The sequence below is a fragment of the Apteryx mantelli genome, chromosome 19 (genome assembly GCF_036417845.1).
Source record: "Apteryx mantelli isolate bAptMan1 chromosome 19, bAptMan1.hap1, whole genome shotgun sequence".
NCBI lineage: Eukaryota > Metazoa > Chordata > Aves > Apterygiformes > Apterygidae > Apteryx > Apteryx mantelli.
In genome coordinates, this window is record NC_089996.1 from 13,345,866 (window position 1) to 13,373,264 (window position 27,399).

General features: G+C 42.2%; 3 protein-coding genes across 11 annotated transcripts; 1 reads left to right on the forward strand and 2 right to left on the reverse strand.

Moving 5' to 3' along the window:
• Nucleotides 1–2,293: 2,293 nt before the first annotated feature.
• Nucleotides 2,294–8,852, forward strand: MILR1 (mast cell immunoglobulin like receptor 1). 2 transcript variants are annotated; one of them, XM_067308333.1, is made up of 9 exons: nt 2,294–2,339; nt 2,421–2,465; nt 3,330–3,617; nt 3,922–4,206; nt 4,764–4,877; nt 5,328–5,417; nt 6,488–6,550; nt 6,810–6,961; nt 8,703–8,852. In XM_067308333.1, exons 1-8 carry the CDS (start codon nt 2,306–2,308, stop codon nt 6,854–6,856), a joined length of 966 nt encoding a protein of 321 aa, XP_067164434.1. In that variant the 5' UTR covers nt 2,294–2,305; the 3' UTR covers nt 6,857–6,961; nt 8,703–8,852. The 2 variants fall into 2 exon arrangements, with proteins under 2 accessions (XP_067164434.1, XP_067164433.1); XM_067308332.1 differs by having other exon boundaries at nt 6,488–6,961.
• Nucleotides 4,285–15,811, reverse strand: POLG2 (DNA polymerase gamma 2, accessory subunit). Of its 7 annotated transcripts, none has more exons than XM_067308326.1 (9): nt 14,193–14,721; nt 13,672–13,798; nt 13,416–13,521; nt 12,834–13,007; nt 11,725–11,865; nt 10,617–10,697; nt 9,932–10,032; nt 8,892–9,029; nt 4,285–4,656 (listed from the first exon to the last, which is right to left on the reverse strand). In XM_067308326.1, the coding sequence occupies exons 1-9, from the start codon at nt 14,692–14,694 to the stop codon at nt 4,575–4,577; spliced, it is 1,452 nt and encodes a 483-aa protein (XP_067164427.1). In that variant the 5' UTR covers nt 14,695–14,721; the 3' UTR covers nt 4,285–4,574. The 7 variants fall into 7 exon arrangements, 6 of the variants coding, with proteins under 6 accessions (XP_067164427.1, XP_067164428.1, XP_067164430.1 ...); XM_067308327.1 differs by lacking the exon at nt 4,285–4,656 and adding an exon at nt 5,445–6,331 and having other exon boundaries at nt 14,193–14,720; XM_013953134.2 differs by lacking the exon at nt 4,285–4,656 and adding an exon at nt 7,491–7,883.
• Nucleotides 15,812–16,876: 1,065 nt separating this feature from the next.
• Nucleotides 16,877–24,802, reverse strand: DDX5 (DEAD-box helicase 5). Of its 2 annotated transcripts, none has more exons than XM_013953082.2 (13): nt 24,679–24,802; nt 22,953–23,118; nt 22,716–22,812; nt 22,497–22,630; nt 22,295–22,360; nt 21,659–21,800; nt 21,423–21,583; nt 21,032–21,204; nt 20,726–20,836; nt 20,413–20,474; nt 20,271–20,330; nt 18,791–19,015; nt 16,877–18,111 (listed from the first exon to the last, which is right to left on the reverse strand). In XM_013953082.2, the coding sequence occupies exons 1-13, from the start codon at nt 24,684–24,686 to the stop codon at nt 17,729–17,731; spliced, it is 1,788 nt and encodes a 595-aa protein (XP_013808536.1). In that variant the 5' UTR covers nt 24,687–24,802; the 3' UTR covers nt 16,877–17,728. The 2 variants fall into 2 exon arrangements, with proteins under 2 accessions (XP_013808536.1, XP_013808535.1); XM_013953081.2 differs by having other exon boundaries at nt 24,655–24,802.
• Between the last annotated feature and the right edge of the window lie 2,597 nt (nt 24,803–27,399).

The window sequence follows — 27,399 nt, forward strand, 5'->3', positions numbered from 1 at the left end:
AGGGAGGCGTGAAAACAACTCCCTCATTTCTGGCGAAAAATGTAGTATCACCTACACCAAAATAAATGTGCAACAGCCTTAGATTCAGGAATTTACTGCTGTGTGTGTTGAAATACGATAATTTCAGAGAGAAAACACAACGTGCTCCCATCACTGCAGTAGGTAAAAAATTAACTTGCTTCTTAGAAAAAATAAAGCGTTGAGATAGGAGAACAAGGTCATCGAACCACTCAGTGATTCTGCAGCACGGAAGGGGGAAGGCTTAGGCCTGTTAACTTCTCCGCGTACTCGGGATGCGCGGCTGCGGCCTGGTCGCCTCATGACCGGCGCGAGCCGCGTGCGAGGCAGCCACCGGCCGCAGCCCGCGGCACCCCCTCCCCTCACAGCAGGCCAGGGCGCCCTGCCCGCGCGCCGGGAGCAGCAGCAGCCTTCCCCTGAATTCTCTCGACCTCCATGACTGAAAAACCCTCGCCCAGCGGAGCGCCGCGACCGCGCCGCGAGCACCACCGCCTCCCAGCCGAGCTGACCTGGCGCCCGGCGGAGGTGTGTGTGTGTGTGTGGGGGGGGGGGGGGGCTGCTTCCCGCCGCGCGGTCGCGACCGTTAACGGCCGCAACCGTTAACGGCCGCCCGCCTTCTCGCGGCTCTTCCAGGCCCGGCCGCCCCCCGCTCCTCCTGACAGGGTGGGCAGACAGCGGGCTCCTTGCTGCGTTTTTCGCGCCACCGTTCCTCCTCCATCACCCGGCTAGGAGCATCTTCGGGGCTCTTCATCTCCTTCTTTCCCCTCACGCTGCCATGGGCACAGCTGTGAGGAGGTTTCGTGGTTTTGTGGCAGAGAACAGGTTCCCACCACAGGAAACTGCACAAATGCTCCCAGTGCTTCTCCTGACATCTGCATTTTTAAACGTTTGCCTGCTAGCTGCAGGCAAATATTCCAGTCTTGTGGTTAACTGTCAGCATTTCCACATAACAGCGATTTGTGAGGGGAGGGTAGAGGTTGTCTTAAAAAAAAAAAAAAAGAAGAAGAAGGAAGGAAGTTACATACAAAATTCTGTGAGGAAAACACACAGATTATGCAAAAGATCCAGCTCTGGAAAGTATTTTAGATTACACAGATAAAAGAGGACGCTCTTGTAGGACCTTGTCTTGTTAGCTGCAAAATGTGGAGGAGCCATAAGAAAAGAGACAAAGATCACAGTCATATTTTTAAGGCACTCAACTGTACAGTAGCTCCTCATATACAGAGCCTAGAGTTCTTCAAAACTTCAGTTCTTCAATGTATATTGACAATGTTACTGCTGGATGTATATTAAAGCCCCAGAGCTTTCAGGCAATCAGTTGCATGTATCCTCAGAGCCTGTCCTCTTTCCTGCTATACTGTATTAGGCAAAGCACATTAGTGGCACTGCAAATTCTTCTCAACTCCAGAAGCCTAGATACACACACACACTCTAAAGATTACATCTACCTTGCCCAGAGACCCAGGATGACAAATTAAGAACATCCACTTGCCATCACTGTAATAATGCAGCTTTGTGTTACTGACTAGATCATTAAATTAATCATCAAAGTCTGCTTTGCAAGAAGAAGATGGTGTTGAACTCAAGTCCATGATGAGATTCTACCTTCTACTATAAGATCTAATTTTCTCACAGCTTAAAATTTGAAGTTTGACCAAAATATTTCCCTAGTAGGCAAAATATTTCCCTAGTCATTTAGGAATATTTCTCAACATCTTAAAACTTCCATTAATTAAGCACTAATGTTCTTTTTTTTTTTTGTCAATTTTTATAAAATGATATTGCTGCCAAAAAGAGCAGTACCACACTCTCCCTTAGTCTCAACCACATGCTCCCAGAGGATCTCTTGCATTATCACTAGCAAATGTGTGACTGTGGGATATGAATCAGTTCAGTGAGCAGTCCTCTATAAGAAGAATTCTAGACAAATTATATATAATGCTGTAGACTACATGGTAGCATAGTTCTACAACACGGCTCTCAGACATGAAGTTCCTGATTATATTAGCGACATCTTAAAACAACTATACATAACAGTTGTATCTCAAACAGCTGTTCCTCACCACAAAGCTTTTTCTTCCACCCACTACTGTAACGTGACTGCCATAGGCTAAATATAAATGGAATACAACAAAAGTCTTTCTCCAAACATCATCAGTAACAATCAGCACTTCCGTATTTAGGACTTCCTCAACCACTTGGCTTTTGAGCCACTCCTCAAAGATCTCCTTACCAGTGTAACTACACCATCTGCCCTGTTCAGTATCAGCTTCATCTTTGAAAGAAAATGTTTTTTCTCACTGTTCTGCTGTTTTCCTATGGTAAGCCAAGGACATACTTCTTACAAATAATTCTAAACAACAGCCATTGTTTCTTGTCTGAAAGTTTTCTTCTCTTTTAAGCTCAAGTCTCTCAGCAGATTCAGAAATTAACTGCAGAACGCAGAGGTAGGTTCTTTTCTCCATTTTTGTGATATATGTCTTGGCATCAACTGCTCACACAAAAAAGGGGGAGGGATTCTAGAATGTCTGAAGCTGTCAAGTAAAATAAAAACTTTTTCCCTTGTTCGCACAATGAGACAGTTTAAAATTTTCTATGCAAAGTTAACTTTCTTCTTGCTGATACACAATTGTATGTACATTCAAAATTGCTTTAAGTTATTCAAAACTATTTTATAACTCTAGAATTGCCATGATTTATCTTAATCGCAGCTGGCTTATTAGCATTTTCTATGAAAAGATGTTGCAGGTTTTTCTCACAGTTGTACTTGTGTGATCCCATAAAACCAAACTATTTTGATAAACAGTCAAGGCTACTGCTGCTACTATTCAAAAGTTGGGGAGGATAAAGTTAGATCTGTTTACACGTGATTAATTCTGCCTATTTACACAGGGCCACAGATAAAATACTGTCTTTACTCGCAGGCTCACATGCTACCTCTCAACTAGCATATAAGGCTACTTTCTCCTACAACTAACACCCCATAATATTTGTATTTCTCTGTTATACTTCTATTTGTCATTGCTGTTGTGGTACAAAAGTTTTTTGTTGGTTCATCTAAATACCTGTTGGCTTTGTGTGGATATGCTCTCTTTTGTATGAAGATACACATTTTTCATTGAATGTTTGAAGCTACATACTGTCATTGAAAAATACAAAGTTGTGTTGCCTGCTACTGGAGGTGAAAAAATATTAGGATGATCTATTTCAACAGAAAACTACAGCATGGTCCTCAACATATTTTGGGAATAACCTGGGAGATACTTGGATGATAGGTGCAACGAATTCACTCAGAAGTTTCTTCTTTCTAGAGATGATCTCCAGCCCCACGCTCAGGCATGTTCAGGGCACTTTGGAAGTAGTGATGAACCAGAATGTGAGCCTCTCCTGTCACTCAGACTCTGGCTATCCACCTGTCAGATACACACTGTTTAAAGGAAATCAGAAGGTAGCCACACTAAATGGGATGGGCTTGACCGCAGTTTTGTTTAACCTGACTATCAACTCTGCCAGTGATGTGGGTGAATACAAATGCAAAGCTGAGTATAGAACCCCCAATGATGGAAAATACAGCAAAAGTCTCAACTTCTCACTTATAGGTAGGTCTTGCTGTATACCTTCCCAGCACATTTTATTTTAGGAGCACAGAGCCACCCACTGTCTGATCCATTCCGCCAGGGTTTTGTTTGAGGCAGGTGCTGTTTTGCACTGCAGTGAGTGCCTGCCTTGATTGCAGAGCTGAACTTAACTACTGCCCACTAGTATCAGGGGTCAGCAGTGCTACTCTGATCTGGCTCACTGCTCCCTCTGTCCCTTAGGCCCATCTCATTTGCCTGCGTTGCTGTCTTCCTTTGGAGTTTGTTCTGTACTCAGTGATGCAGTCTTTTTGTTTTCTTTTTACAGAGCCAGTTTCCAAACCAGTGTTAAGCTCACCCAGCTCTCAAGCAAAGAAAGGACAGAATGTGACACTATCTTGTTTCTCAGAAAATGGTTCTCTTCCTATCACATACATATTCTTCAGAGAAAGAAAGAGCATCTCTCGCCCAATGAAGATGCAGAAGAAGGAAGCAGCTATGTTTTCTCTGTTTATCAATTCATCTAGTGACTTTGGAACTTATAAATGCAGAGCTGAAAACGGCTTTCCCAATAACACAAAATACAGCAACAGTTTCAACTTTACATTAGCAGGTATGCACATTTCAAACAATTTACCATCGTCAATAAACAAGGACCACACAAAATTCAGAATCTAGTAACAGTGCAAGTCTTTTAGGCATAATTTTTCTCCCCACAATGTTATGTTGAAGCTATAATGATTAGAATAATAATAATAAAAAACAAAAATCCTGGGTTCTTTTAAAATTAAGGTAAAAAGACAGAATTCCATGCAAGAACGTAGTGGTAGTTGAAGTGACCGTGTAGGACGACCATAAAGGATTCACTGCTAGAAGAGACCTTTGCTCTCCTGTTGCTCTACCTGGGGGAGATCCTAGCTTCATTTTTCTCTCTGGTTCCTATGAAAGGGAGGGCCCTTCAATCTCATTAGTCTTACTAGATCACTGGCTGCAGCACACTCCCTCCTGCTGTGGCAGCGTGCAGTTTGCACTCTCCTGAGTAGTTCTATTAACCACAGTTAATCTGAAAGGTGAAAGAAATGCAAAGTTTTGATTTTAAGTTACAGAAAATACTTAGAATATGAAACAACATTTATTTGCATAAACACTTTTTTTTTTTCTTTTTAACAGAAGAGAGAAGCAGTTCTCAACCATTGCTCATTTCTCTTGGGCTGATCCTGCTGTTGTTGACAATAGGATTTGCTCTGGCAATTCCATTTTTCATTATTCCTTCATGTAAAGCAAGTGAGTTATTTAATGTCTATTTCATTTTCCAGAGGTGCTAACTTATGTCCTCAACACATTCTAATATGTAAACATCACGTTACAAGCAGAATTAAGCTCTGGGAATTTTAGATGTTGTCACTCTGCTCTTAACCAACATAAATTGGAGGCACTTAAAAGACATTGACTTCTCAGCTATGTTTTAGATGGCAGGCCTGGGCTATGAGAGGCAAAGCAATATCTAAATTAAATATATACATAAATGTTGGCAAGAATTGGTCCTTACTGTCCATAATAAAGAAAAGAAATTCTTTTAAAAATGCCCTTGGTTAAGGAGCAGTATTAATCATGAAAATAACATTATTTAAGATGTTCAAATATAAAAAAAATATCATGGAGCTGTTTATTTCCCCCAAGAGAAATGTATATATGTATATATGCATATGTGTTTGTTTCTTTTACAATTTGCAGAAAAAAATAAGTTTGCTAAGTCCTCAGCTGGCCTTATTTCAACAATGAATGCAGAAGAGACAGAAAACTATGTCATATACACAGAGATTGGTAAGTTGACGTCACTCTCCGTGTAGACACAAAACTTACTTGCAAGAGTTTGGTTGAAGAATACCATTATACTATTTGTAGTTAGTATGGGACAATTCCTTTAGATATTGCAAAAGAAAGGAGAAAGGGACCCCTACTACCAGTTAGTGAGCTAACATGCGTGCTGACCATAACCAGCAGAGGCAGCATTTGAAGTCCCCCAGGATCCATATTTACAGTCTACCACCTGTCAGCCACACAGCCAAAACTGCAACTTTGATTATACTGGGTAAAGGGTTCTGGAGTCTCACACAAGAATCTACTATAAACAGAAAAGAAAAAAATGAAGAATTGAATTTGGAAACTCATGGTGAAGATAGGAACAGCCATTGCAGAGGAAAAAATTAAAAACCAGAGAGTAAACCAGAAGTACAGTGCCCATTTACTAAGAGTCAAAAATGGGATACATGTTGTAGCAAAAGAAAACTTGTGCAGCTCCTGCCTTTTGTTCTGAATTGTTCAGTACACGTTAGTTCTTTGTGTTTCTTAACTTTGACAAGACTCAAAGTCACTTCAAACAATGAAGTAACACTAGATAACAGTCAACAAGGCAACTGAATTAAGACATTGTACTACTCCAATTGTAGAAAACATGCAATAATGAAGACATTGCATGAAAGCCACAATGCTAATTATTATCTCGTAGATCTTTTCAAATCCTCCTTATACATGATTTTCACTATTTTCAAGCAAAACAAACACAAAGATACTATGTTTCCTGTTCCTAAATACCAAAAGGGAATCATTCTCCCCCAACAAGTCTGCCTTCCTGCTCAGGTGGTAAATAAGCAGAATTCTAGCAGCTCTGCTCAGTTTGCCTCGTACTCTCTGCAGCCTCTTGTTCCAGATACCAATCAACATTCTACCCACATTGCCTGCAAAGAGAGTGAAAATAGCTCTGATAAGGCCCATACATGCTACAAGAAGCATGTTTAGATTTTATATCCTGAATCTCACTGCTTTGTACCAAGATAAAAATGACCTGGCCATAACTTCTTGTACTTACCTCTTGTTCATCATCTTTAATCCAGAGTACATTAAACCTGAAGAAGAGTATGCCAACTTTACCGTTATTAGAAAGGAAGATGAAAAAGGTAAAAATCCTGAAATTATAGTAGTGAAACATCTGGGGTGCACAAAAATATTTTGGGGGGATTTTGCTGGGGATTTTTTTTAGAGAGTAGCAGTTATGTAGTGAAACTGCTTACTTACTACAGAGAAATTAAAGTAAATTTAAGACTTAAGAAAAAAAAGGAAGAAAAAAAAGGAAGAAAAAAAAAAAGGAAGAAAAAAAAAGGTCTATCACCAACTTATGATTCAAAAACTCAACAGCTTAATTTTGAAACCATGCAGGCCATGTTATCAGTGACCAAGCTGCTAATGGCATATTAAGCTACTGAAGTGTACCCTTATTAAAGGACGGATTATGTTATTCTGGCTTTTAGCAGAGAAGAGGACCTGTGCTACAATCTATTCAAAGGTCATCATAAGAGATGGAGTACAAGGTAGGATCTCACTTGTGATTTACTGAATTACATATTTTAAAGAATCTTTTGCTCCTCAGATGTTCTGAGCATCACTGAGCCTGCACAGAAAGAGTAGATGATGCTCAGATGTTGTTTTCCTGTCTTATTTTGTAGACAAACAATAAGTTAGTTTTCTCTGATAGTGAAATCCCCAAAATGACAATTCCTAGGGACTTCAACTTGAAACAAAGTGCAGAACAGGTAAAAATTGGAACTCAGAGACCCAAATACCAAACCCATTAGTCAAACAGCACCTTATTGCCCAAGTAGCACCATTAAAAACAAAAATCCATGGAATCACTGCCAGGTAAGTTGGACATAGTATATAGTCTGGCACTATGTGTATCTGATGAACAAACAGAAAGCAAAAACTATGAGCTGATTAATGCTATCCAAATGGAAAGCTTTCACTCAGATCTGTGTTCCTGTGCATGTCTGACGAGTGAGTAATTCTCATGAAGTAGTAACTGGATTGTATACAAACAAATAATGAAAAATAGTTTAGTCAGCTACTACAAAAAATAATCCCAACTGTGCTGTCCTCTAAGCACATTCTAGAGGATCCATATTTGGCCTCTGTACCTGTCGTTACCTAGCAGCAAGGATGGCAGCTTCACAGTTCAACATTACTTCAGCTTTGATGGAGAAGGAATGGGAGGCTAAAATTAACTTTTGGGCAGTTAATTCTGAAAGAGATTCTGCATCCTACTGTAGGCTGTTTCTAAGACGTCTCTTAAGCTCATTGCCTGGGTGGATTTAATGTTGTTCCATAGCCAGTTTAGGTAGAATTCCAAGGCTTCAGTAAGTCACCCAGGTATACTGTATTAACCTTGCACCATTTGTCACAGAATCGCTGAGACGGAAAGGGACCTCTGGAGATTGTCTAGTCCAATCTTGACAGCTATATATTTGGTATATAATTATACTATGCAGTAATTCATATTATTTAGTGTATAGCAGTTGCAAATAACCCATTTATAGTTACATTAGCACCATGTTAACAGAAGAGATTTTAAGGCAAGTTCTTGTCTTCTGTGACATTAATGATTATCAGTGACTGCATGCATTGTTGCATACACCTTAAAGCACCTGTTCAATATACTAACTTAACAAGCTGTATACACATAGTAAATCTACAGAAGATCAAAATCACTCAGCTTCATTTATATTCCAACTCTCATTATCTGATTTTGACTACAATACTCAGGTATAGTATAAACATAACCGCACATTAGTCTTGTTTTCACTCTATGGCACAGATTTTCTGTCTACTAAAATTTTTTTTTGTCTACTAAAATTCTGTCTAACAAAAACGCTTGACGAGAACTATTTACAACTGATTTCTTCTAATTCCTCTGTTACCGTTAATACATTTATTATTATTATTATTTTTAAATCAAGTGCAAGGCATAGTAGCTTACATGCTGGATTGGAGAACAGAGGCCATGTGATAAAATACACTCATGAACAGATATTAGAAAGATTAAATAATGTTATTAAACTTTTCTAAATTTAATATTTGAAAGTCTTTTGTATAAAATACCATTTATATTCCAGCAGAGACCATAATTTGGCAGCATATATTAGCAATACCTAGATGGAAGATGAATTTTTAAGTTAGAATTGAATGTTTTCAATAAGATAGTGAAACTGAAGATATGAAGAAGAATACAGTTAGCCCTGCTAATGATGGACAAGTTTGTTTCTTCCCTCTTTTCAGGGTAATCTAGAAACCTAGATGGTCCAGATTTGACAGAAAAGAGATGCACCAACAAGCTTTAGTGGAACTATTTTCAGAGAAATCACTGGACCAGTGACACCCTGGAAAGTCAGTTCAGGCACAGAGATTTAAGAAATTCCTTTTATTAGACTGAGTTAAGTCTATATGTTTTTCGCTGATGTTACATACTTAGTTAAAAAGTCCTTCAGCCTAGAAATGTGCATCATTTCCTTCATGGTGGTGTCTCTGCTTCTCAGCTGGACCACTCCATTCTCCAGAGTAGCATCAGTTATCAATACGGTGAAGAGAACGCTCATCTCATCATATCTGAAAAGAGATCAGCACACCTGTTACTGCTTTTGGTGTATGAAAATTTGAGATAAGTTATGTACAAATGACCATATGCTGTAAATATTTATTTTTGTTACACTGTACTAAGTCAAGAGTGAAGATAACATTTTCTTGTTACCATTCCTTTATTTCTCAATAAATTTCCTTAAGTTATTGAGTCACTTCAGAACATAAAGAGAATTTTATCCAACAACCTATTACATGTATATTTTTGTAGAAGCAGAATATCTTTTTTCTATTTTTTAATAACCAGGCTTACTTTGAAAACTACTGTACATGAACAATTATTCATATATGTTTTCTGTAAGGGAAAAAAATATTCATTGATATGCTCAAAATTCACTCCTGATCAGCCTGAAACTTGTGTATGGATCACTTACTGGAATATTATTTATCTGCACAAAGAATTCCATCAAATATACCATTAGTAATCATTCCAGGCTTGAAAAACTTTAGGATCAAGGCCAGATATGGTGTGTGATTTGAAACAGTACTTAAGAATGAAACACAGATGCCAGCCCAGATGCAAAAATGGAAAATAAATCAGTTCTGCAAGTTAATGACTCATCTTAAGAAGTTTATTTTCATAGGAAGGTCTCTAACAGGCACTTCACAGTTCAAGAGCAACAGCAATAGCAATAGAAAAGTATGAAAGATGCACAGTTCATTTAATTCTTAAGTGAACTACCTGGCATTGCTCTTCATTAAAAAAAAAAAAAAAAAATCAAGTTTAAATGTATGGTTCTGAATACATGCCTTCAGCCACTTGGCTACTGCACATGATGACTGCTTATTGAGAACTGGTTTATTTTCACTAGTTCACAGAATCTCATCTTTCACCTTCATAGTTTAATTTACAAAACACTATTTTTCCTTACTTTGTATAAAGTTGTTCCAGAGATATCTGCATGGTTTCAAGATATCCTGGCCATACAGAAATTCTGTTTTCTGACAGTTCATTGAATAATCCTTGACAAACCTGTGTTTATTTAAAAACAAAAGTAAGAGACAGTCTTTGAGGGTTTGAAATCCTAGACAAAGAAGCCATTCAAACTGTAGTATGTGTGATATTAGCATTCCTAACTGGTATTAATTTACTGGCTAAAACAAGCGCAAAGTGGAAAGCAACTTGGCAGCTAGATCTCCATTTTTATTAAAAAAATATGCCAAGGTAAGTTTTCTCCCTTCTGTGTGTATTTCTTAAACATAACTGACTTAAAAAACAAACAAACAAAAAGCCTTCTGAAGATGTAACCCACATTATGTAATTATGCAAGATTAAGCTGATTTTATTTTCTTCCATTTTGCATAAAATTAGTATCAACTTTATTAATAGTAAAAGGAGTACATTAAAGCCAGGCAGGTTATCTGCTTCCCACTTTCCATGGTGTACTCCTTGCGCCAAAACTCACAAGCTACACAGTGGAAGCACTACTGAACCTATGCAAACATGACTCTCCAAGAACCACAAAGTAGCAGCACGATTTTCCCCAAATGTAAATACTGTAAGAATTATAACAGAAGACAACATGCTCATAATTAAAATGCTTTCTTACAACATACCTGTCTCAGCTCTGTTGTCGGACCTTTTCCTACATCCAAGGCCACTTTAATAGGTGCTAAACAAGGGTGAAGCTTAAGTACCTAATGTTACAAAAAGTGACAGATTACTATCTACACTAAATACATTTAAACAGAACTACAGAATATTAAAAAAGCCATTTGAAATTTTTTCATTTTTTTTACTGAATGAAAAAGCAGCTTTGCTAGAAAAGGTTCTAAACATGCATAATTTGTCTCATAGAACAAAATCATAACCTGAAAGAAAGCAAATCATACTTGATATAACTAGCACACATGCCAGCTACATTACCATGGCAGAAATTATTCTGCGTCAGCTGAGTGCTGTAAAGAAAATGAAGCTTTGCCAGCAGAGCTGCATCATCTTTTATGATAAAGCCAGAGATCCAAGAGACAGCCCACTAGACACATCACATCCAGTCTACCGCCTATTCTTAAAGGAGACAGAACACTTATTTGAGTAACAAGTACTGTTTGAAAGCTAGCACTCGGGAACTCCAGAAAACCACCGTAGAAGCAGAGTTAATAATGGTCCTTGAGAAAAATAACCCACTACCATCTCTGACCCACTTTTTCTACTCTTCTCTAGCAACCTGCAAACTCTGCTGGAAGAAGCCTCCCCAAACATCCTTTCTCCCACTTAGCAACTACATTGTTCCTCATAACTCCACCATCACTTACAACAGCCCACTAAGCATCAGAGAGAAGCAAAGACCTCAGAATAGGCGAAAAAATTGCGTATGTGGGTAGGAAGGACTGCAAAGGCAGTACCATGGGCCCAGTCTGTTGCTATCAGTAAAAAGTGTTCTGTCTGCACCTGTTGGGGAAGGGAACAGAGAATGGAGATGTGAAAGGAGAGGGAGATGTCTCTGTTTAAGTTTACCACAACAGCTGACCAACAAGGTTGCACCCAACACTCTGCTCTAAACTAACAAAAGCACTTCACTGTTGGCTAGTTCAGTCTATCCTGGGGCTTTTACGGATATATTTGTGTTGACCTGGGGTGTGACTTTTTCTATTCAAGTTTTGTACTTAGACCTGGACCCTTCATCCACCATCTGTTCTTCCTCTGCTTTCTGCAGAAAGTTACCTTTCTCTGTGAATTTTTCTTTTTCATTAATGGATTCTCAACTAGCTGTAGAGAATCAAAGAGATACGCTAATGTTCCTCGGTCCAGATTTCCACTCACAGACAGAACATGAGGAATAACATTCTTCCTTCCATCTCGGCCCTGAGAAGAAAAAAACCCACAGAGGGATACCTCAAACACTGCCTCAAAGGGTCTTCTGTTTACTTTAAATGTGTAATGAAGCATTGATCTCAAGCACCCTTATCACATTTAAAATACAGTCAGACATATATTTAAAAAGAGTTACTGGCAATTTTAGAGTGTAATAATAACTAGTTAAGACTGTAACACTGGGGAAAGTAAGACATGTGAGGAAGATGCCATATTTTCTTGTCCCTACTCTCTGATAATAAATTTAAATCTACTCGCAATACACTTGAAACTGCATTTTCTTTTGGAAGTGTGTAGATTACTTCCAAGTGACCACAAGAATCTGTCTCCACACTTTGAGAAATCACTACCTCACCTAACAAGTGCCATATTTTCCAACTTCTGTACAAAAAATAAGAAAGCTGCAAAAACAGAAATTAAGATGACTGGCATGTTCCCCCTGTCCAATATATTCAGTAGAGCAGTTTCCCTCCGCTCCATTCCCCCTTTTGTCTTATCGAATGTGATAACTTTTATAAAGCCACGTGCACAGCTTATGATTCTTTAAGCCACATACATAGTACTTCTAAGCATGGAATGGGACAAGCTATAAAAGGAAGCATTTACAGAATCTTTTTGACGTGAACTTAGCAAGGAAACACACAGTTTGTCTTAACAACAGCTCACCAATAAAGACTATGCAACTGACAACAGCTGTCTTGTCAATATACCTCATTTCTAATTTCACAGAATTAACTCCATGCAAAAATTATTTAGCTTCCATGCCTATTTTATCTGCAATGATAAGATCATCCAAAGGAGGTCTGATTGCAAAGTACCAATTATATTGCTTTTACCACAACAGAATAAAAAGATGGTCACACTTCAAGCAACTGGATCACCAAAAAAATCATTTCTCTCACGCATCATTTTTTAATCAAGAAACATTTTTAATATCATAAAACTAAGTTAAGGCTTACAAGTAATTTTGATCTATCCTCTGGATACATTTGTAACAGTTCAGTATCACCGAGATTTATCAATGTTTCTATTGCTTCCTTCCCCCAAGGAAAGTCATAGCATAAATTAAATCCTCTTCTTCCTTCTTCATCCTGAAAGTCACTGCTGCTGAAGTTAGATGGGCCTATTGCAAACTGAAAATTAAAGATATAAGAGGTGACCCATTACTATGTATGCTATATTAATCACAACAAATAAATCTGTAAGGCAAGCGGAAGTCCATGATATGCTTTAGCTTGAAGTACCACGTGCTTTTTATAAATCACAAACCAAAACACTTTTGTTTTATAGCACCTTGATCTCAAATCATGTACAAAAGCAAAACATTTGCCTGTCTGCAAGTCATGTTATGAACTACTTAACAGATTTGTCATAATCTTAAGCAGTTTTTCTGTTTCTTGCAAGAAATACATGCATTTCAGTGATGAACAACTGGCAATATAGCTACAAAAAACTTATCATTAAGTCCAGTCCCCCTGGGGGGGGGACAGGAAGGCCAAGACTTCCTATCTTAAAAACAGTAGAAGAGCACAAGCAAATACCTTTCTCCACCATTGGAGTCTCTGACGTAACCAGTAATCAAGCCATTGTCCTGCAGTTCTGGCAGAGCTAAACCATACAAGGGAAGACGTGGTCCTTTCGCCTATTCTTTAAACAATAGCAAGGTCAGCAAATTAACTCCTTCAAAAATAATAGGAAAAAAGCAAGAGACAGTGTTCAAATATAATCCAAAAGCAAAACATATTCAAAGAAGTGGTTTAAGTATAAAAAGGGATTAATCACTCTTCATTACTGTACCTGCTGAGGTTTTCATTGTATTGTTCACTTTCTGGAATAGAGTGAAAACATACTCCAATTTGAGCAAGGCCACAAGGCAGTCTCTTGTTTACCAACTCTAAACAGTTAACATACTGTGCTAAAGCACCTGTCAAAAGACAAATAATTAATTTTAGCAGCCACAGGAAGAACTTTAATTTTTTAATTATAGTGAAATCATATACTGAATTTAAGATCCCTGTGCTACACAGTCCATTTATACATGCGGTCTAATTAGCTTTCATGCTGTGCAAACATTAGGTCAGCGGCTTGTACAGCACGATTGCTCTGGGTACTTTGGCAACTGTGATTTTAATGAGCCCATTTCCTAAACGCGCGAAGAGCGAGATGCACGTTCAGGCACTCGTGCCGCTCGGGTCCGTAGAAAGGACACCAGCTCCCAGCCGGTGGACTGACACGGCCAGAAACAACGCGGCGGCTTCGCTCCCTGCCAGCGAAACGCGAGCGGGCGGCCCAGAGCCTCCCCCGGCCCCGGGACCTACCGGGAAGCAGCGACTCGCGGAGCAGCCCCGCGGCCCCCAGCACTTCTTCGGCGGAGGGGCCGCCCGGCTCCCGGCCCCCGCCCCGGAGGGCTTCGCGCAGCGTCTCGGAGGGCACCAGCCGGAGATCATCCCCCGCCAGCGGGGCGCCGGGGCCGGCGGGGCCGTGCAGCGGCGCGTCCGCCGCGAACACCTGCTCCCGGAAGGCGGCCACCGCCTCCCACCACTGCGCCGCCAGGTTGCCGCGCAGCGCCACGCCCAGGGGCCCGAAGCCCGGCGGGCAGCCGCTGAGGTAGGCGCGCCAGGGCCGCGGCTCCGCGCCGCCCCGCAGGAAGTGCCGCCGCCGGCACACCTCCAGCAGCGCCTCGCCGCTCGCCGCCTCGCCGCCGCCCGCCGCGTAGGGCCGCGCCAGGGACCCCGCAGCCGGCGCCCGCCGCTTCAGCGCGGGGCGCCCCAAGCGAGCCCGGCCGCACAGACGCGCCCCTTGGCCGCAGCCCAGCGCCATCTTCCTCCCCTCCCTCACACGGCGAGGGGGGAGGGGCGCTGCGAGCACCGCGCATGCGCCGCGCGCGCCACGGCTGCGCGCGCAGGAGCGATGAGGCGCGGAGCGCGCATGCGCAGCTGCCGGCCCGCCCAGCGGCGGCGGCGCTCGGTTCCCGCGCGGGGCGGGCGTCTCTCGCGGCCCCCTCACGGCTGCTTCGCGCTCTCCGGCCCACCCGGGTTCACTCGGCGCCAGGCGGCCGGGGAGGGGAGAGGGGGCGCCGGGCCGGGACCCGGCGGCTGCGAGCTGCCCGCTTGGGGGGGGGTTGGGGCGATCAGTCAGGCCTCGCAGGCGTGGGGTGCAAAGGCCGGCGTCTAGGGGAAGCGCAAACGCAGATCTCCTCGGAGCGGCCTCGGGGCTTTCTAGCCAGGAGGCGTCGAAACCGCAGAGATGAAATCTCATGTTTACAACAGCGCGTTCTGCTGCTGTAACGGGGTGGGGAAGCCCAGGGCCTCGATAGCGCTGCTGAAGTTTCCAGCCGGCCGCCTGGTGCAGCAGTAGAGCAGTGGAAATTTCCATGCATGCTTAATCACGGCTTTGTACCAGTGCCAGAAGGCAGAGCTTAAAAGAGGACAAAACATTCAGTGTGCTGTTTGTCATGAAAAATTCATGCATGTTAAGGCCCAGTGAACTGGAATAATCTCAGCATGGGCTCTCTTCTGCACACTCAGTCCCACAGGAGTGAGACTGAGAGCTGAAAAGACAACTTGTTAGTAGGCCACTAGGTCAGCTGCTTGTTACTTCTGTTACTGGTGGTCACAAAGTTGCAACTTCTAAGCAAAATTAATCCAGTTTAAAGCCTGCTGTCCTGACCCAGCCTGGAGAATACTGCATCGCAATTATTTACAGTGCAGACCTGCCCTCAGTTCAGTTTTAGCACTAGATCTGGCCCAGAACCAAAACAATATTGTTTAGCATAGCTCCTTTTACTTCCACCATTGCATATATCAGGGGAGGGCCTGCACTACACTGAGCAAGACCTTTCCCTAAGGAAGCATTTCCCCTACCCCATTTTCATTCAGAAACACCAGAAGGCAATACACAGCATGCAGCTAAAAAATTCAAGGTATCATCCTCTTTATTTCCCCAGATGCGTCTTAAAGGACACTTGTTTTGGGGGGGGGGGGGAGAGGAGACAACAAATACCAGCCCAGTACCCTACATCACATCTAGAAGCAAGATGGTCAAACTCCATTTGAGCTTGACAGTTACTTCACCTTCTAGAGGTAGCTGACTAGTTTTTGGCAGGTGCCAAGTTCCACCTAATTCCACAAATGTCCATCAGGAATCTATAGCCTTGAAAAAAGTCTACTAAAATACATCATTAATGAAGTGCACACCTTCCCAATCTTTCCTGCTTAAGCTTTCAACATCCTTTTTAACCAGTGTGACTTACACATGCTCGTATGGGTTTCACTTTAACAAATTTGTTTGGTGCTATCTCCCATATAAAGGGAGAAAGAGGCTATTTAAAAGCTCTCTGCATCACTTCATTTTATTTTGAAAGACCTGAGTCTTTCAGCTTTAATTTACAAACAATAATTTTTTTTAAATATATAACTATATATAAATATATGTATTCTTAGCAAAAGTAAAATTTTAAACAGAAACAAGTTTTACATGTGTTTTTAGTTTCAGGTAGTTGATCTAGAAACTTAGCAAATACCTCAAGTTTCAAAGATGAGCAATGATCAATTTGCTGGACTTCACACTGACAGTACTAGATCTGGATCTAAATAGTTTTAAGTTACAAGCATTTAACTAAAGCTTACCATTGTTACTGATAAACAAGAAACAAGTGGGAGGAGGGAACTGAAGGTCAGTATTAACTGGAATTTTAAGCTACTACACTTGAAAGCATCAAGTGCTTGTTTGCTTCCAGCTACGCATCTAATCAGGGAGATGCTTTAGAACATTGTTTTTGCTCAGCATGCGTGTTGCTTTGAGACTAGAGAGTATTTATTTGCATGTACTGCTAATCTCAGGAGGGAGGGAGGGGGAAGGAGGGGGGGATGGAAATCTATGAAGTATGTTGGAAAAAACAGTTGCTTTTCTTTCCAAAGCAGAATGTCGAAGCTTCTGATCACTGAAAAGTAACCCAGTTCCCTCCCCCCACTTCCATAAAGAAATCACTGCTCAATACCAGTTTAAGTGTAATTTGAAGTTTTAATACTAAGATCTTCCCGTATCTCTGAAGCTCATAGTAAGCCTGCATGCTAACTCACAAGGCCTGACAGCTGTAGGTACATTACACTCAAGCCTAGTCTGCACGTTTGCTCATGTGAAGGAGACACTTATGGTGCTGCAAAGAAGAAAAAAAAAAAAAAAGGAAAAAAATTCCTACATTTGTCCCAGAAGCTCATTAGCAACACCACTTCAGCAGAGTTTTGGTTAGCAAGATTTTAGCTATACCATTACTCCAATGGATGTTTTCCAAAAGTGGCCCTACTCTAGTTAGGCAGGGAAGAGTACTGTTTCCAATAGTTGTTTAGAAGCCAGTTTTAATTTTCTTCCCCCTTAAAGTGGAGCCTGCCATGCTAAGCAATCTAGTCCAATCAAGGCAAGGCTGTTTTTTGTATATGCTTTTATCTTAACTGCTTAATCAGACACATTTGAGAAACCCTTCTAGAATTTAATATAAAAACATTTGACATTCTATTAATGTAAAGTTGTGCACATGTTGAGAAAATTGCCATTTGAAAGAAAATTCGGTCTTCAAATATCTTTATTGGAAGGCCATGCACTGCCTTCATTACTGTATTTCAAATCACTGTACATTTACTTTGAAAACACTGTCTGCATTTTCTAGTACAAAAAACTAAAAATTGTTTCAGGAATGTAGAGAAATATTCAACTTAAATAGCGAAAAAAGTGCACCATAATTACTGCTGCACTGCAGTCATTTCTGCATTTCCCATTTCTTAAATAACTATCCTGTCTTGATAACACACAATATAAAGAGCAATTATGAAAAACTGAGACATTTAAATACACTAAGTTATTGAGAATAACTTGCTGGCATTGGGTAACCTATCATAGGAGCAGCACCAGTGGCAGGATATGCATACTGCTGTTGGTTCATGCCATTGTGCATATTTGCAATGTTACTTCCATATTGCTGATCATAGCCATTCTGGTAAGCTCCTGCAGGGTTACCAGCCCTGAAGCCAGCTTGCATGCCTGCAGCTGCAAAACCGTTTCCAAAAGGAGTTCCGTTACTGTAGCTTTGGGCACTGAAGGCCCCATTTTGAGCTTTTGCTCCGAAGTCTCTCTTTCCTAGTGCACCATAATTTCTCTCAAAGTTCTCCCTCTCTCTAAAACTACTAAATCCACCCCTTTTGCCCGCAGAATATCTGTCACGTCGATCGCCTCGGGAACGACCTATTAAAAAAAACAAAACAAAAAAAAAACCACAAGACCACAGTTATATATAATAAGGTTGCATTTTAGGTTAGTCTACTGAATGAATTTAAACTTATAGCCCCCTGACTATCAATGAATCCAAAAAAATAAAAGATATCTTTCTGTTTCGGCCCCAGCAAGACACGCCTACTATGAAAGCCTTCCAGTTACAATGTAGACCCATTAGGTACAAAGTCTGAGGACCGTTAGGATAGAACAAGGTGTCAATTTAACCCAGGAGAAGACAAAGCCATACTTTGAGACAAGTGCTCTCTCCTGTAATGTAAGTGGTAGCATGAAGACAAAAAGTCACTCTGATCTTGCCAATGGGACACTGTTCACTCCATGCATTTTTCCAGCCACGGGGAAAAATAAAAAAAACACTGAAACAAGCCCTGTCAAGCATATTACTTCAAAGTAACTCAAGTCAGAAGTGTATTTTTGACCAGCATTAGTCACGGTGCACTAAAAGGTGCTCCACAGAACACGCATAGAGTGTAGGGTTTTTTTTTTTGTTAATAAATACCTTTTCAGGTCAGCATAACAAGCACCTAAGCCACCTTCAACTTCCATTTTAGGGAGAGGTTGGAGGTGTAATTTGAGTTTCCAGTGTGTTTTGAGAAGCAAGCTATGGACTGTGGTTAGCAGCAGTACTTACCTGAACCTCTGTCTTCAATCAACTGAAGCAATTTGGGGTTGATGGCTTGATTAGCCTCCCGAAGCACAGAGATGAGGTCATTTACTTGCTTAATATTGTTAGGAGTAAAGAATGTGTATGCTGTGCCTGTTTTGGTACTGCGGGCAGTTCGTCCAATTCGGTGGATATAGTCCTCTGAGGAGTTAGGGTAGTCATAATTGATGACAAATTTCACATCTTCCACATCTGTAAAGTGTTGCAGTGTGGCAAAAGGCAATGTACAAAGTTTTGCACACCACAACAGCCAAATCAGAGATAAACGTTAGACAATAGTACTTTAAAGGAAATAATGGCTGCAAAGAACGTTGTTAGAATTATCCATTTCTGCATGAATATTGTGGAAGAGAAAGTTATGCACACTCCATCTGTTCCCGTCTTACACCCACCCTGTGATCCAAAACCTTACCATAAAGGAGTATGCATTTGCTTGTCAATCCCAACTCAAGAGTCCCCTTTACAAATCATCAAGTGACATCTGAATGCTTCTTGCAGTAGGGCCACTAAAGCTCACAGCAGCCTCTTCATGTGCTCATTTGAGGACCTTAGAGTAAAAACACACAAGGTCCTTCACATACACACTCATCAGAAGCTCAAAAAAAAAAGGGCCACACTGTTCGTCTTGCCAAGACCTTTGAACTGCAGCTGCAAGAAAAACATACCTGTCCCCCAAAAGTCACCAAGCTGTTTTTATGCACTGTGTCTCGTCTAGGCAAGCGCTTCCAAGAAGCCAGGGTTCACTTGAGAATGTGTCTCTCTCTGGCAGGTCTCGACATGACGACTATGTAAAGGTGGAGGAACTTCGACTTTCAAAGGCATTTAGAAAAGCCATTGCTTTCCTGCCCCACTTGCTAAAGTGAGAGGTGGACTTTTTCTCAGATTTCATGTGCCAGTACTCACCAATTTGTACAAGGCTTAGTACATTTTAAAGCTGCTCTCTCCATTTCATGGTTGAAAAAAAAAAATTTTCATTGAACATTGAAGTTTGTAATTATTTTCTTCGACATTTCAGCAAACTCACTGAAATTCAAAGACCCACAGATCACAGCAAACAATATGCACAAAACTAACAGTACTGCACCATGGCAAATCATGCAAAGCATGGAGAGAAGAGAAATACCAGGGCAAAGTGAACTGTGAATGCAACTGCTTATTTCATGAGAGAACAGTTTATGGGGTAGTAGTTTAAAGGATGATCTTTGCCTTTTGAAGATTACTGGCACACAATGCTCTCAGCTTTCACCTCTCTATTTGACTGGAAGCAGCCAGCCGATCATTTCCACTAGTCCTCCATCCCCCTCGAGTCCTCCGATTGTCATGCCTAGGCCTTGCCACAAAGACTGCACCTTTATGTGAAGAAAACTTAGAAAAATGCAGAGGTTAAAGAAAGCAATAGACTTTCTTTAAATAACTTTGGGCAACTGGCATTACGAGTTGTACTAACCTAGACCTCTGGATGCAACATCTGTAGCAATCAGGATTGGTGCTTTTCCATGTTTGAATTCTGTAACAGAAGCAGCTCATCAGTTTCTTCATTTATCAGCCAACATGGAAAATACAGTTAAAGAAATCACTAAAATACTCACCATTTAGAACCCAGTCCCGCTCCTGCTGACTTTTATCACCATGGATACCCATTGCTGGCCACCTGAAAGATACATAAATTGATTGATCAAACTTGAAATATTAGTTGAGTAGTTTCATTGGTCAGCAAAAGCAAGTTTCCAAGTTAGTTCCTTTCACACAGCTTCTAGAAATAGTTTTAGCATTTTAACTGACACCTGGTGGGGCTGTATTAGTTTTGACAGCATGGTGTCAAGTTGTTGTTCATGAAGGCTCAAGAGCTTGTTTACAATCTGTTGGAGTAACTGACAGAAGTTCAAGCTACTATTTACTTACCCATCTCTCCTCATTTTCCTGGTAAGATCATCACACCGTCTTTTGGTTTCCACAAAAACAATTGTTTTGTTTTCCTTCTCACTCATGATTTCTTCCATCAAGCGAATAAGCCTTGTTTTGAAAAGGTGACAGTTAGAACTTAGATCAACTCGCTGTACTGTGCATGCTTGTTTCACTACCAGTCTGACTATGATACTGAGGTTTTTTTATTTAGCAGTATCAGACCAGTGCCAAAACTTCAAGATCAATTCACTTCAAAAATATATATGTACTGCTATGAACATTTTGTCCCCACTGACTACTTACTTGTCATCTTTCTCTACATCATGACACACATCCACAATCTGAAGAATGTTGTGGTTCGCACTCAATTCTAATGCTCCAATGTTGATGTGTACATATTCTTTCAAAAAGTCTTCAGCCAGCTGTCTTACTTCCTTTGGCCATGTTGCACTCCACATCAGAGTCTGCCTGTCAGGCTAGAGAAGGAGACTGGGTTAGTACAAGATTCCAAAGTTGAGCCAAATACCCAGTCAAAAAAAAACAAAAAAACAAAAAAAAGCCTACCCAGGCAAGCCCAGAAGAGTTAACTGTACTGATCTTGTTTTTAAAGAACACAGTCACACATGTTTATGTAATACTGATATACATATATATATATATATATATATATAAAAAAAATACCACTTATACTCACTCTGATCTGATCTACAATTTTTCTGATCTGTGGTTCAAATCCCATGTCAAGCATTCGGTCAGCTTCATCAAGTACAAGGTAAGTACACCTCCTGAGATTGGTCTTTCCAGCTTCTAAGAAGTCTATAAGTCTTCCAGGTGTTGCAATGCAGATTTCCACACCTAAAACACAAACAGTAAGTCAGCTGAAGTAGTGTCCACATTGCCTCAGAGAGATGCATCAAGGCTTATCCATACCTCTTTCTAAGTCACGAATTTGTGGTCCCTTTGGAGCACCTCCATAAATACACGTAGACTTCAAACGGCATGCTCTACTATATTCTGCAGCTACCTGCTGCACTTGTTGAGCCAGTTCACGAGTTGGTGCCAGCACAAGACACTAGAAATAGGATGTCCAGCTTTTAGTTCAGTAGTTATATGAAGAAACAAAGTTTCTAGTCTTACACAAAAGTTTTAAATGGAAAGACCATTACATACTACTATGCTATCACCAGAATATAAATAAAAGATTTATTTGAATAGACAGAACTAGAAAGCCAAGTAAACTAGTATCTCAACTGCCACCAGACACTGGCCCATGCTGTGTGGTTAGGTAGTGTATTTGGAAGTCACCAGTTTCCAGGGGATGATTATTTCCAAAACAGGGCATCTAGCCCTGTTCTGCAAAACTTTAAACAAAAATAAATAAATCTGAGCTTACAAAACAATCTTGGGAGACTACTGAAGCATGAAACCACTTTATTCATGATGAGAAATACAATACTGCTATGATATAGGAAAGCATTCTGTACTCACATAAGCATGGACAAGTAGACTCTAACAAATCCACATTCTTTTTTAAATTAAGATCTCCTTTCATTTATGAATACTCACTATAGGTCCATCTCCTCGCTCTAGGAATGGCTGATGATTTATATGCACAATGGCAGGCAACAAGTACTGTTTGGAGAGGGAGGGGGGAAAAAAAAAAAAATCTCATTACAGTCTCTTTCCAGAAGTGTTCAGACCAAATGAAGTCAGGCAACACTGTCACTGCTGAAGTTCAGCAATATTCTAAGTTACAATCAAAACTTACAGACAGTGTTTTCCCTGATCCAGTCTGTGCTACTCCAACCATATCCAGTCCACTCAAGGCAACAGGCCATCCTTGTGCTTGAATAGCAGTTGGTTCAGTGAAGTTCTGCCTCTGAATCACTTCCATGACATTTGCTTGAAGAGAAAATTAGAACTTATTAACTTAGTTTTTCCAGGCTTGATTAAGATGAAGTCTATCAGTACACTATTCTGCACTTACCAGGAAAGTTAGCTTCATAGAAGTTTATAATTGGTTTTGGACAGTTATGGCCCCTGACTGTGACTTCTTTGCTTGATCTGTACTGTTCAACCTCTTGCTGCAAGACAAAAACCCCGTGATTGGAAATAAGCTTTAATACCAAAGTTATCCTTTAAGTTACCTCATCCATGCCCCATGACCCTCAGCATGTTTGTACTTTATTTGTTTATTTTTGCACAAGTTGGATAGGGTACATACCACAGTACGTCTAACTACATCAGGATGTTCTTGATAGAAGTTCTTCTCAAATTTGGGCAGTTCATCCAAATTCCATTTCTTTTTTGTAAGCTTTTCCCCAGGGTTTCCAAACTTCTTTCCAGAGAGAGGTCCACCTCTACTTCCTCCAAAACGAGGGGCTCCAAACCTAGAGAAGAATACACCATAATATAGAATCCAAGAGTAACTTTTTGCTCTTTTTCATATATGTATGACTGGATCATTATCTTGACAACCAAACTGTAACTTGACAATTCAGTTTTATAAGCCTCACATACATCATACTAAGACTCCAAAAACATACCAAAGTTACAGATGCCACAGTTTGCCTAATTATAAGCCATATTTTGACACTACAGTAACACATTACCTTGCAGTTTGCACAAAATGAAGCTGAGACACTTACTAACAAGCTACAACATAGTAAGAACATTAAAACGTCTGTATAACCCCCAGGATCAAAATGGTTTTCCACACAAGTGACACTGCCATTGTGTGTCAGCCTACAGAAAGTGAGTAGGGGCAGTTATGACATCTCGGGACAACTTTCCCGTAAACGGTTGCTTTTGTACCCCAAAGGACTGGCTCCTCTCGGTAACAATGTTTTCACGAGGTCATGCGTTTTAGGTTAGGTCCTTTCGTTCAGGAGAGGCTTGTCTCAAAAGCCTACCCTCGCGGCTCTGGAGCACGGCCCTAAGCAAAGTGTACCCGCACACCGAGGACCGCTAAGCCGGATCCGAGCGGGGTGCTCCCTCCCTCGCCCCGACTGCACCCCACTCCTGGCTGGGCAGGAGCTGGGAGCGATCCTCCCAACACAACACAGCGCTCCCAGAGGGGACCTGGCTGAGTGGCCGCTGCTTCCTGCCAGCGCTGTTTCCTTTGTCTCTCATTTCTGTCTACGCCACATTTTCCAGCCGCTGCCATTTTAGAGTCTGAGCTGGGCGGGGGGAGGAGGAGGAGGAACAAAGGCAGCAGCAGCAGCAGCCGGCATTTTGATTTCCCCTCAGTCACCGCATGGCGGGGCCGGCCATTAACATCCGCTTACACAACACAAAGCGGGAGCCGGCCGGCTTCTGCCAGCAACAGCTAGAGCCGCCGTCCCCGGTGAGGGGGAAGGGAGAGAAGGGAACCGCCCTACCGAGAGCTCCCCCAAGGCTTCTCCGGCATCGACGAAGCGCCCGGCCAACCCACTGACCCACAAACCTCCAGCCAGCCCGCCACTCCTCAGTCCGCCCCCACAGCCGAGGTGCGTGGGGAGAGGGTGTGTGGAAGGACAAGAATCGAGCTCTGTTGGGGCCATCCATACTCGGGGTGTTCCCCAGAGAGGGCTCGATTCCGATTCTCCTTTTCCCGACCGCACCCCTAATAAGCGGTCAGAGGCTCCGCAGAGGCGGACGGACTTAGCCCCCGCCCTGGATTATGCAGCCACCCGCACACGGTGACTGCTATCAGCGGCGCCGAGAGCTCCTAAAGCCATTTCCTCCTTCGCCCCTCCCCCCCCGGCTCCCGTCGCGAAGCTCCGGAGCCCTGGAGACGACAAGAGCTGAGAAGAAGGGCTCCAGGCCCAACCCTCACGCCTCGCCGCCATTTTAAACGGCTAAAAAAAAACAGCCAAAACCCCCATAGGCGGTCTAAGAGTCCGGACGCTGGCGGCGGCTAGCGCCGGCCGGGCCCCCGGACTCACCCTCTATCCCTGTCGCTGGAATACCCGGGCATGGCGATGGAAGCGATGGTGGCGAGACGGTCCCGGTCACTAAAGTGGGTAGCGAAAGGTACGGCCGGATCCGACGCCGTTGATGGGGGCCACTGAATGTAGAGCGCCTCGCTGCCCGGATGCCGGTTATATAAGGGGTGCCGCGGAGGCTGCTGGGAGCCGGTTGGTGACGCAAGGCGCCGAACCCGCCCTTTGTTTTATGTAAGCGGCCCGAGCTGGACGGAGCCTCCGCCCCCTCCCCTGTGGGCGTGGCCGCGGCTCGGCCGACTGACCGGCTTCTGCGCTCGCGGGCGGAAGTCCCCCTCCCGCTTCGGGGCGTGGCCTCTGTGTCGTCACTGCCCGGCAGCTGTGAGGGGGGGAGGCGTCTCCCCCTCGCAGTGCCCACGCAGGGAAGGGCGCGAGCCGCCGCGCCTGCGCAGTAGCGCGGGGCCGCAGGCCGCGGCCTAGCGGCGCCCGCTCGACCCGTGACAGCGGCCCCGAGCGGCTTTGGCCTGACGGGAACAGCGATTCCCCCCCCCCCCCCCGGTTTTAACTCCGGACAAATAGTAGATCTGACACCTTGAGAGATCAGTAACTGGCTAACTAGTGACCTCCCTCCGCACATACACATGACTGGACAGAGCCATAGAGCAAGCAGGAGTTTTTATCTCGGGGGTCTAAAAGCAATCCGAGTCAGCCACAGCCGTACTTAGGCTTTTCAGGAAACCAAAGGAGCTGGATGCAGAGATCCTCCTGAAGTTAACAAGCTGGCCGTAAATAATTAGAAGAGTAGACAGATAAAACACTGCTTGAGCAGCTCTTTTAGACTGTTACCCATTGCCTGGGCACCTTCCTAAATATTAAAATACATGTGATTGGAAACAGGCACTATTTTTATCTTTCCAAATTCCACAATAGGTCTAGTAAAGCGATTTAAAGGTCACAAGAAGTGCACCAGTGCACTGAAGGACACTGCTGCTTGTTTAGAAAGCACAGGTGTAATAAATGTCAAACACCTGAAGTGACTAGGGTTGCTTATCTTCCCTGCTTGGTTAGCTTGAGGAATAACTTGAATGTCTTGCTACCTGTGGCTTTAAGCACACACAAGATGAGGCTCGAAGCATAAATATAAGCAGCCATATTGCCAGACCACCTGTTTTCAGGCAGTGGCCAATAGCACATGAAAACAACATAAGGAAGAAGTGCCGTAACAACACCCTCCCTTTATAGCCTCCCACCTTCTAGCAATCTGTGGTTTAAGACTTTTCTGAAACAAAAATAACTGTATTTGACAGTTATAGGCATTCTTTTGCATTTTTTTTGTTCTATTTATGCTCTTAGCTTCTAAAGCATTCTGTGACAATCAGTTTCACAATTTAAATATACACCACCCGAAAAGTATTTCCATTTTTTTCAACATGTTGACTGATAAGAACAAGGGGGCACTAACAAAGTGAATTGTTAGAAATGGTAAATAATAATTTCCTATCCACTTTATGTATACCTTTTGTGGACATTAATATCTTCTCAGTTATCCCTTTTCTAAGTCAAAGGTGCAGTCTAATTATTTCTCCTTTAAAAGCAATTCTACACATCTGATAATCCTTGTCACTTTTAAGTTTATTGACAAGAAATGCACATAGAATGCAAAATCTGCACCCCATATAGTTTTACATAAGGAAAGTAAAAGGGTGTTCTTGTTTTGTCTTGTATTATTTCCTAATGATTGTATTTCCTTTTTTTGATTGCTGCTAAGATTGGAGCAAGGTTTTCAAAGAACAGTACTAGATGATTCCATGACCGGCTCTCAAAAGTAAGACCTAAATTAGGCCTATCTTTTTTTATGTATACCCACAGCTGTTTCTTCCTCATACATATTACTTTTTACGTAACTCTGCACAATTTCACCTAAAGAAACATAACCTTCAGAACCTCTCATAGTCTCCATGTCATCTGCACACATTTAGACTGCAAGTAACTTGTTTCTTCTTTGAAAAAAAACAAACTTCCTCATTTTTGTGTTTCACCCTTTTAAGTTAAACACATTTATTTTCCTCTGTTCCATTCTTTGAGCCAATATATGCAATGTAAAACGGAGGCTTGCAGAGCTGTGTATGTATCAAACTGAAATCCATGTTTCCTGGGGCAACAAGGAAATTCCAGAATCCCTAAGCAGCACTGTATACTTGTGCTTAGTAACAAAGAAAATACGCTTTCATCATCAAAGGCCTTCAAAAACTTGTGAACTAACAGCTAGCTGTACAGTAGGTTTCACTAGACAAAACCTTCTAAGTCGTATTTCTAATAAAGGTTCTGGCACTCCAATCATCCGCGAAAGTCACCAAGTTACCCGGCATTTTCCCAAGCAAACCTACATCACCTGCTAATTTAAACCAAACTCCCCAATTGTACACTAACCCTTTTAATGTAAATACCACCTCCGCCTATTAGCAAACGATCCCGAGGCCGGCCCCGCAAGGTCAAGTGCTAGAATTTTCCCCCGCTCCCCCCCGCCTGCCAAAGCCGGCCCTCTCCCCTCCTCATTCTGTGAAAATCCGGGAAAAAAATCACCTCACTTCAGGGGGATTAAGGGCGGAACCACTTCAGCGAACCCTCCCCAACTGCCCGCGGAACTGAGGCCGAGTTAAAGTATATATATATTTTTTTATTACACTGCCACGTTACGCCGTGAGCCCGCCTCGCGGCCCGAGGCGCTGCCCCCACACAGCCCGGCGA